Here is a 10,734-nt window from a genome sequence, read left to right as displayed (position 1 = left end):
CTCTTTTTTATTAGATTGACCAATAGTTTGTCTATTTTGTTTGTTTTTTTCAAAGTGCCAGCTTCTTGTCTTATTTATTAGTTCAATAGTTCTATCACTTTTTTATTAATTTCTCCCTTAATTTTTAGGATCTCTAATTTGTTTTTCTTCTGGGGGGGTTTAATTTGTTCACTTTCAAGTTTTTTGATTTGCATGTCCAATTCACTGACCTCTGCCCTCCCTAATTTGTTAATATATGAACTCAAGGATATAAATTTTCCCCTGATTACTGCTTTGACTGCATCCCATAGAGTTTGAAAGGATGTCTCATCATTGCCATTTTCTTCAATGAAATTATTAATTGTTTCTATGATTTGTTCTCTAACTAGCTGATTTTGAAGAATCATATTGTTTAATTTCCAATTAATTTTTGGTTTGGCTCTCCATGTACCCTTACTGATCATTATTTTTATTGCCTTATGATCTGAGAAGGTCGCATTTATTATTTCTCCTTTTCTACATTTGTATGCCATGTTTTTATGACCTAGTACATGGTCAATCTTTGTGAATGTACCATGTGCTGCTGAAAAGAAGGCGTATTCCTTTTTGTCCCTATTTATTTTCCTCCATATATCTATTAACTCTAATTTTTCTAAGATTTCATTCACATCTTTTACCTCCTTCTTGTTTATTTTTTTATTTATTTATCTAAATTTGATAGTGGTAGGTTCAGGTCTCCCACTAGTATAGTTTTACTATGTATTTCCTCCTTCAATTCTACTAGTTTCTCCATTAGAAATTTGGATGCTATACCATTTGGTGCATACATGTTGATTAGTGATATTTCCTCATTGTCTATACTGCCTTTTATCAGGATGTATTTACCTTCCCTATCCCGTTTAATCAGATCGATTTTTACTTTGGCTTTGTCAGATATCATGATTGCCACTCTTGCCTTCTTTCTATCAGTTGAGGCCCAATAGGTCTTGCTCTAACCTTTAATTCTAACCTTGTGAGTATCTACCTGCCCGAGGTATGTTTCTTGTAGACAACATATGGTAGGATTCTGGATTCTAATCCACTCTCCTATTCATCTAAGTTTTATGGGTGTGTTCATCCTATTCACTTTCAAAGTTATGATTGTCACTTTTGAATTCCCTAGCATTTTGATATCCTCTCCTAGTTCTGTCCTTTCTTCTTTTGCTATATCCTTTTAACCCAGTGGTTTACTTTTAGTCAATCCCTCTATTCCCCTCCCTTAATATGCTTTCCTTTCTGGCCCCTCCCTTTTTGTTCCATTCTTATTTTTTTAGGGTCTGTTAAGTTCCCTCCACCCTCTCTTTCCCTCCCTTTTTTATGCTCCCTCCCCCCTACCTCCCTTAGTTTTCCCTTCTTCCTTACTCTGTAAGATAAGATAGACTTCAAGATCCCAATGGGTCTAGATGCTCTTCCCTCTCAGAATTGATTTCACTGAGAGTAATGTATTACCTATTAGCCCTCTCTTCCACTCCCTCTTATAAGAGTATTCTTCCCCACCCCTTCCCATGTATATCTTTGTGTGACAAAGATTATTCTATTTATTTTATTTTTTCAAGTATCTTTTGGTACCATCATCAATCCCCCCACCCTTTTTCTTTTTTTCTTTTTTTTGCATATGATTTTATAGCCCTTAATGCCCCAATCTTTTCCTATGAATGATTCTTCTATTTACTATAATAATGAAAACATTTTTGAGAGTTACAAATAACATTTCCCCCATATATTAATAAATATAATTTGATCTGATTGTAGCCCTTAAAGAAGAGAGTTTGAATAAAAAAAAACATTTTTCTCCTTTTTCCTCTCTTTCATATTTACCTTTTCATGTTTCTCTTGATCTTTGTGTTTGAATATCAAACTTTCCACTTAGTTCTGGTCTTTTCTTTACAAATACTTGGAAGTCTTCTATTTTGTTGAATGGCCATACTTTCCCCTGGAAGTATATAGTCAGTTTTGATGGATAGTTGATTCTTGGTTGAAGACCCAGTTCTCTTGCCCTTCTGAATATCGTGTTCTAGGCCTTGTGGTCCTTTAGTGTGGAAGCCACCAGGTCCTGTGCGATCCTGATTGGTGTTCTTTGATATCTGAATTTCCTCTTTTTGGATTCTTGTAGAATTTTCTCCTTAGCTTGAAAGCTCTGGAATTTGGCAATTACATTTCTGGGAGTTTTTTTGGGGGGGGGATTTAGTGTAGAGGGTGTTCTATGAACTCTTTCAATGTCTATTTTGCCCCCTTGTTCAAGAACATCAGGGCAGTTTTCTTGGATGACCTCCTCTAGTATGGGATCAAGGTTTCTGTTTATTTCTGGCTTTTCAGGTAGACCAATGATTCTCAAATTGTCTCTCCTTCCTCTGTTTTCCTGATCTGTCACCTTGTCAGTGAGATATTTTATGTTTTCTTCTATTTTGTCAGTCTTTTGACTTTGCTTTATTAATTCTTGCTGTTTTGCAAGATCATTGGTTTCCAGTTGCTCAATTCTGGTCCTTAAGGCCTTGTTTTCTGTTATAATCATTTGTTTTTCTGATTTAATTTTTTTTGAACCATTTCCCATTTATTTTGCCAGAAGGCTTCCATCTTTTTGATAAGCCCCAATCCCATGTACCTTCAATGCTGCACCCTACCGTACAGTTCCTCCATTCTTCTGAAAATGATTTTTAAGATCTTTTGAGGTGGTCTTTGTTGGTGTGTGCTGAGGAGAGGAAGTGTCCCACTTCTAGACTGCCGCCATGCTTACCCGGAAGTCTCTACATTTTCTTTTCTAAATCCTTAGCTTTTATTTTAGAATCAATACTAAGTATTACTCCAAGGCATAAGAGCTGTAAGGGCTAGACAACTGGGATTAAGTGATTTGCCCAGGGTCACCTAGGAGGTGTCTAAAATTAGATTTGAACCCAGGACCTCCTAACTCCAGTCCTAACACTCGATCTATATATTTCATGAAAAAAAGATTTTTTAACTCCTAGGTTGATCAGGAAAGTTGGAGGTGGAGAATTCATTGATGCCCTCCCTGTATCCTCACTGTAATATCTCTTGCAAGTTCACAATTTTAAAAAAGATAATTTATTTTAACATTCATTTTAATATTTTTCCTGAATTGCATATAAAAACAATTTTTTAACATTTCTTTTTCATTTGAGTTCTAAATTCTCTCTCTCCTGCCTCCCTGAGATGGTAAGCAATTTTTTGAAAAATCCTTACTTGCTTTCCTGGTAACAACTCTAAGACAGAAGAGCAAAGGTCAGGCAATTGGGGTTAAGTGACTTACTCAGGATCACATAGCGAGAAAGAGTCTGAGTCTAGGTTCTCTTGACTCCAGATCTGCCATTCTATACATTGTGCTGCCTAGCTGTCCCTAAGCAATTAGTCATGTTTAACATTCATTTTTTTTAAACCCGTACTTTTTGTCTTAAAAATTGATTCCAAGTATCTGTTCCAAGACAGAAGAACATTAGGTGCTAGGCAATTGCAGTTAAGTGACTTGCCCAGGGTCACACAGCTAGGAAGTATCTGAGGATAGATTTGAACCCAAGACTTCCCTTCTCCAGCCCTGGCATTTTTTATCTGCTAAGCCACCCAATTGCCCCTAGGTAATTTAATATGAATCAAGTTTAACATTAATTAAAATGTTTTTTGAGTTCTGAATTCTCTCTCCCTCCTTCTCACCCTCCCTCACCCATTGAGAAGGCAAACAATATGATACCAATTATAAATAAAGTTCACACATTTTTTTAACAAAAATTGTGACCATCTAGTGGAGATGTTCAAACAAAGCCAGTTCAAGGTTCATGATACAGCATGCCTTGTATCAGTCATTTTTCTTTGAACCATGGTAGAACCAAGAGAATCCCTTACTTTCTGCTGCTTCTCTTCCCAACTCTCCTTCCTTCCTGGACACATTTCTGACAGAGAGACTTCTCATGCTCTTTGTGAGCTGCTGGCACTTTAGGAACAGTGGATAGCATCATGCTGGTGTTGGCATTTCTAGGAATGATTCCCAATAGGGCAAGAATCTCTGGAACCATCCCATGAGGTCTAGCAGCATCTAAGGGAGAAGGGTCAAGTCCATGTTTAGGCATGGGAAGCAGATCTCAGAATTATGGAATACTGTATATGGGGTGCCAATCTTTTTTTTCTTTTGCTGCCCACTGATAGGCAGCCTATTCTAAGGGACAGGTACTCCGCCAGCTAAAGCCTCTCAATCCTAGGTGTCACTAGAGGCCTCACATTCTCAGATGAGTGCTAGGCATCATTTTCTCTACCCTCCACCTCTGCCTTTGTAGGGGAGAAATTAGACTTCCCCAACCCCTTTAAATGGGCAGCTAGGTGGCATAGTGGATAGAGTGCTGGACCTGGAGTCAGGAAGACCTGAGTTCAAATCTGACCTCAGACACTTCCTATCTGTTGTGACAAGGAAATCACTTAAAAGACTGATATATATTAATTTAAGGTAGCCAAGGAATTCAGCTATGTAATTCCTTAATGAAAACTCAAGTCAGCAGTCAACCTTTTATGGAGTTTAATTATAAACAGGAGGAAGAAAGGTATTAGAGAGAGAGAGAAAGAGAGAGAGAGAGAGAGAGAGAGAGAGAGAGAGAGAAAGGGGAGAGAAGGGAATAGGGCTTAAATACCCCCTCTGTTTAGGCTGGGCCAAAAGGCCCAAGCCCTTAGATAGCTGAGGCAAAGAAAAGAGAGCAGTCCCTATCACTCACGTGACCAAAATGGAGAAACAGTCTCAGGGGCCTCCACCTCCAGCTTCCTTCAGAGCAAGCTTCTCAGAGCACAACTTCTCAGAGCAAAACCTCTCCAACCTCCCTAGTCCTCAGACCCCGCTATCTTTAAGGAAACCATCCAAGTTCCCTCCCCTCAGTTCTCACATCTACCAATCACTGTCCATGTCTTCCCTGTGCCAATGGTGGCTCTAGCTTAACCCAGGACCGCCCAGAGGTCTGTGGCTTTGCACATGTCTGTTGAAGGTCATATTCTCAAATAATTAAATCTTGATCCTTTGCTGCAGCCCTTCCTAAATCCTGTTAGGACTGAGTGGGGTGGAAATTGTATTTTCCAAGACCTGGTTCTGTCATTCCAAGTATCTCTATTGTATCAATTCTAAAATCAATCATGACTCAAAGAACTTCCTGTTCTATGCTTAAGCATAGGTCAAAGCCCTTTCCATTGTTCAGCAAAAGGTTTCTGTCCTAAAGTAGTCTTAGGTAGGGAGGAGAAAGACCCTCCCATGCCAAAGGGGTTCACAGTCCAATAGACTATCAGTAGGAAATTTTTCAAGTATGAAATTTCCCAATGGTGAAATTTCCAACATTTATAAGTCTAAGAAATTTTAAGGTTTACACTGTGTGACCCTGGGGAAGTCACTTAACTGTGTTTGCCTCCATTTCCTCTCTAGTCTTTTCATCAAGAAAACCCCATAAGGGAAGCATTGGACACAACTAAACATGATTAAACAACAATTCTTTTATCATGATGTTTCCCTTTGTCTTCTTCACTTTTTCCTTGTTACCTCAATACACCACCTCCTCCAATCCTGCTCTCTTCTACCCAGTCAACTATACCAGGTCCTCAAATTCTTTTACATGAGGCATGTGGCACTCTAAAATGGGATATGTAGCTCACCAACTATGCCAGGAGGGCATCCTGGAGGTTGCTTATTACACTTGTAGTGCAAGCTCCCCCACCTGCCTTTCTTTCTAGCTTTTCCTATCTAGGTTTAGGGAGGACTCAAGAAAAGAGGGATATCAGTGTGAGCCAGACTTTGTCTAGGTTCTCTGCATCCTCTGCCCAGTGCCATGTGTCACTAGTTTGAATAGCCTGAGTGACTTTCTGGATAGGAATGGTGGGTAGTTTGAAAAAGACCACATTGGATCAGCTAGGAGGCACAATGGATAGAGAGCTAGAACTGCAGTTAAGAGAACCTGGGGCCAAATCTGGCCTCAGATATTTCCTAGCTGTGTGACTCTTAGCAAGTCACTTAATCTCAATTGCCTAGCCTTTACTACTCTTCTGCCTTGGAGCCAATACTTAGTATTGATTCCAAAACAGAAGGTAAGGATTTCAGGAAGGAAGGAAGAAAGAAAAGAGAGAGAGGGAAGGAGGGAGGGAGGGAAGGAGAAAGAGAAAAAGAGGAAGGAAGGAAGCAAGGAAAGAAGGGAGGAAGGAAGGAAAGGAGGGAGGGAGGAAGGAAGGAAGGAAGGAAGAAAGGAAGGAAGGAAGGAAGGAAGGAAGGAAGGAAGGAAGGAAGGAAGGAAGGAAGGAAGGAAGGAAGGAAGGAAGGAAGGAAGGAAGGAAGGAAGGAAGGAAGGGAGGGAGTGAGGAAGGGAGGAAGGAAGGGAGGGAGGAAGGGAGGAAGGAAGGAAGGGAGGAAGGAAGGAAGGAAGGAAGGAAGGAAGGAAGGAAGGAAGGAAGGAAGGAAGGAAGGAAGGAAGGAAGGAAGGAAGGAAGGAAGGAAGGAAAGAGAGGGAAGGAAGGAGGAAAGGAGAAAGAGAAAAGTAGGAAGAAAAGAAGGAAGAAGAGAGAGAGAAGGAAGGAGGGAGGGAGAAAAGAGAAAGAAAGGAAGGAATAGGGGAAATAGAGGAGCGTCTGAAAGTATACGAAAAGTTGAACCATGAGACAGATCATTTGGTCAATCAAAGAAGCTGATTATATCATCTGTGGTGTGGAGAGAAAGCGCTAAGAGCAGGGGAGCCATGATGTGAACGGCTGCTCTGAGACCTCTCTCTCCCTTTACATCCTGCCCCCACATCAACTATAGAGATTGCTTCAGGTAAGGGGTTGGTAGCAGCTGGAATAGAGCAGAACCCAGTGGCAGGCATACATGCTGCTTCCCTGGCACCAAAGTCTTTGTGCCTGCATCTCTTACTGACACTTCTATTTCTTGCCCTGAATGTTGTCCCAAGTTTTGGAATTTTAGGTTCACTTCAACAGGAATATCTGGTCTCACCGGGGCTGGGTCTTGGAACTCCATTGCAATGGATGCAGAGGAAAGTAGGTCCCTTAACTTGGGATATCTTGTGCCTCTTGGCATCACTTCAACCCTATTCTCTAGAGATAAGGGATAGGACACAGTGATGAGAAAGATAAGATAATTGGCTCTCTCCTCTAGGAAGCATTATGTCTTAGAGGTGGCTGGGCACAATGTTGCCCGGTGTCATGACTCTGTTATGATATCAGGTAATAGAATTTGAGATAGAGTTGTGGGAAGAGTTTGAAGCAAGTCAGTAGGTCACTTAAACTCACTGGGTCCCAGTTTCCTCATCTCTATAATGAGGAGATGGGACTAGAAGGCCTCAAAGGTTTCTTCTAGCTCTGGACATGACCTATGATAACGAAGATCCATATCAGGGGTTCAAGAGATCTCAGTTATTCATGTTTGTAAAGGCTTTGTCAGTGCCCGTGAACCCTGATCAGGTACCAGAGCATGTGTGTGAGCCATTAAGACATTGTTTCTCTGTCTACTCTGTCTGCCAGCTCTTCACATCTTTCCCAAAACAGGGTACGCTGGCACAAGGTAAGCCAGATCTAGAGAAAATGAAGGGAGATGGTGGGCACACTCTGATGCCCAGATCTTTCTGCTGTGTTCCTAGGGAAATACTCTTCAGCTCAGCTAGCTGTCACTCATATGCTGAGATTTCCCCTCAAGCTTAGTTTTCTTATCTCCCACTGTGTATTGGTGCAAAGCACCCCCTTATCTCTCTCCCACATCTAGCCCTTGACTCCTCCTAGTCCCATCTCTTACCTGGTGACACCGCCTTCAGAGCTATAAAGCATCTCAAAGTCCAGGAGCCACAGCTCTAACCCCACTCCGCCCATTACCCTTCCCTAGCTAGACTTTGTCCCCTGTAGATTTTTCTTCTCCACCTCTGGAGCTAAGACACAACACACAAGAGCTGGAAATAGGTAGGAACTCTTGGGACGAGGGGCACTGTGGCCAAACAAGAGGGTTACCCGTAGCTATCATTTTAGCCATACTTGTTCCTCTCCCGGCTTATAGTAATCCCCAACATCAGGAACAGGAAGCAGCTGGCAGCACCGGGCACTTTTCTGGGCCACTGGAAATCCTCAAATGTCTAATGAGGTCCCTCCCTGGTGGATTCTCTAACACTTCTCCCACTTCCTGGACATATTCTTCTCTCCACAGCTCAGGTCCTGGTCAGGCTGGCACAAAAACCAATTACCAGGTGAAGAGCGAAGGACAGCCAATTCGAGAATGGTAGGTGGCAAAGAGTAAATGGAGGTGGGGAGGCTTCCCAGTTAAGCACTGCCTTCTCCAGACATCATTGTGGTGAGCTGCCCATCTAGGGAGTTCTGCCTCTTGAGATGTGTTCAGTTTGGGGCAAGGACAGTGCTGAAGGCCCAAGCAGAGGAGACCCAGAGGACTGCACCCTTTTCATCCTTTCAGTGTCCCCCTTGCTTACTCTTTGCCAGGGATTTCTAGGCAGTCCCGCTGGCACAGCAGGGTTCAGACTGTAGGATTGCTGGTTCCTACAGTTTCTGTGTTCCTATTAAACCTCAGCTCAACGATCCCTCTCCTACATTTTGATGGGGACTCAGTTGATTCCAGGAAGCAAGAGGTTAAGGTGTGTCATCCTCCGGCTTCCTAATGCTTGGGTAAATTGCTCCCCTTTTCGCACAGGAGTTGGGGCGACTTGAGATCCCAGCTGAGCTATCTGCTCTGCTGAAGAAAGCTGAAGGTGAGTCCCAAATACCCTTTCCTTTCATTGGAAAGCTGGGAGACTGCTAGATATTGAATATGGCATACACTGTAGTCAGACAAAGTCATTTTGTTGGTTGGTTTTGCTTAAATGTTACAAAAGAAGATACACACTGATGGTGATGGGGTGGGGATAACTATAGCTATGATATAAAAAACAAAAGGCATCAATAAAAATTTTAAATACTTTTTTTAAAAACCTTATCTTATTGGAATTGATTTTATGTGTTGGTTCCAAGGCAGAAAAGCAGTAAAGGCTAAGCAACTGGAGCTAAGTGACTTGCCCAGGGTCACACAGCTAGGAAGTGTTTGAGACTAGATTTGAACCCAGGACCTCCTGTTTCCAATCCTAGCAATCCAATGAGTCACTGAGATGCCTCTAAAAATACTTTTTTAAAAAGGGTAGGGGGTGGGAACGAGAACTGGTACTTCATACAGTCTGAGGTATTCACTTCTCTTCACTGGGTGTCTGTGCAGGATCTGGGGCCTCTTAGCCCATTTGGCTACTGCTCTCACCTGCCCTGTGCCTGTCTGTCCCCCTCCCCTGCCCGCTTTGTGTGGTCCTGCCTTCCCCAGCTGTCATTGCAATGATGTGTCGTTGTAATGAATGACTTTGCTTTGGTGGTAAAGGGCTGAAGGAAGATCTTGGGAACAGGAAGAAGCAGGAAGGAGAGAGGGGGAGCTATCAGGGGTCTCCCACGCCTGGCCTAACAGTTCTGGGGTGTACCTAGGTTGTCAGCATGTTATGACCGAGAGCATCACAGAAACCTTGCCCCCAGAAGTCTCAGCTCAAGACACACTGGCTCTGCCCCCTGACATTGATAAATTCCCCTTTTCCAGCTTCATCTCCAAAAACTTTCAGGTATTGTTTGCTACCATCTTGCCTCTCCTCTTCCCTGTCCATTGGCCTCAATGGCTTTATCACCTTCTGTCCGTTCCAAGAACACCAGTTTCTTGCTGCTCTCCCAACATTCTCCTGCCTTTGGTTATCTCCCTGATTCACCAACACTCTAACCCCTAGCTCCCTTCCAGACGCAGTTCCAGTGCCAGCTCTGGTCCCCTTCAATGATTAGTGCTTCCTTCCCAACCTTCCCCTCAATCACATTTTATTTACTTTCCCCCCTTTTTATGCTTTTAAAAATAACCCTTACCTTTCAATTTAGAATCAATTCTGTGTATTGGCTCCAAGGCAGAAGAGCGATAAGGGCTATGCAATGGGGGTTAGATGACTTGCCCAGGGTCACACAGCTGGGAAGTGTCTGAGGCCGGACTTGAACCCAGGTTTCTCCCAACTCCAGGCCTGACATTTAACCACCTAGCTGCCCTGACTATATTGGTTTTTATATTTGTATCTCCAGTGCCACACAGGCACATGCCTGGCGAATAGCACAAATGTTTGCCAAGTTGAATCAAATTATAAGCCCCTTTCTCATGCTGTGTGACTCTTCCCCTTTGCTTTGATTCAGATTGTTTTCACTTTAGTACCACCATACCTAGCTACTAATACATCCTCCTTCCCAGAAACCAACCCTGCCCACTCCAGGACAGCCACTGACTTCACCGCTGACTTATCTGGATGGGGCAAGTTCTCAGCTTGCTCTGGATGTCAACAAAGTGGTAAGTGAGTGACGGCAGCTAAGAGGGAAGAGGGTCTTCTAGGGGAGTGAAGGTATCCCTGGGACAAGAAGCCATGGTGGAATAGAAAGAGGTGCCAAGAGCCCATTCCTCATCCACAGGATGACTTGTTTCCTCCTCTGAGTACCTTAGGTCTTCCCCTTCCATCTTTATAGGATTATCTATTTAGAATTGGAAATAACCTTACAAGTCATTTAGTCCAACACCTCCATTAAAAAAAAAATAAACCCTTACCTTCTGTCTTGGAATCAATATTGTGTATTTGTTCCAAGACAGAAGAACAGTAAGAGCTAGACAATGGGGATCAAGTGACTTGCCCAGGGTCACCCAGCTAGGAAGTGTCTGAGGCTAGATTTGAA

At 42.6% G+C, this 10,734-nt stretch overlaps 1 protein-coding gene across 1 annotated transcript in view; it reads left to right on the top strand.

The window, feature by feature from the left end:
* Positions 1–7,341: 7,341 nt before the first annotated feature.
* The window catches only part of MYO15B (myosin XVB), a 28,946-nt gene continuing 25,553 nt past the window's right edge, over positions 7,342–10,734 (top strand). Inside the window, 4 exon segments of the mRNA XM_056814672.1 lie at positions 7,342–7,437; positions 8,663–8,720; positions 9,472–9,602; positions 10,262–10,357. Coding sequence (XP_056670650.1) covers positions 7,342–7,437; positions 8,663–8,720; positions 9,472–9,602; positions 10,262–10,357 — 381 coding nt within the window.

Source organism: Monodelphis domestica, chromosome 2 (genome assembly GCF_027887165.1).
Source record: "Monodelphis domestica isolate mMonDom1 chromosome 2, mMonDom1.pri, whole genome shotgun sequence".
Classification (NCBI taxonomy): domain Eukaryota; kingdom Metazoa; phylum Chordata; class Mammalia; order Didelphimorphia; family Didelphidae; genus Monodelphis; species Monodelphis domestica.
The sequence above is the reverse complement of the archived record's forward strand: the minus strand, read 5'-3'. Positions and strand labels throughout refer to the sequence as shown.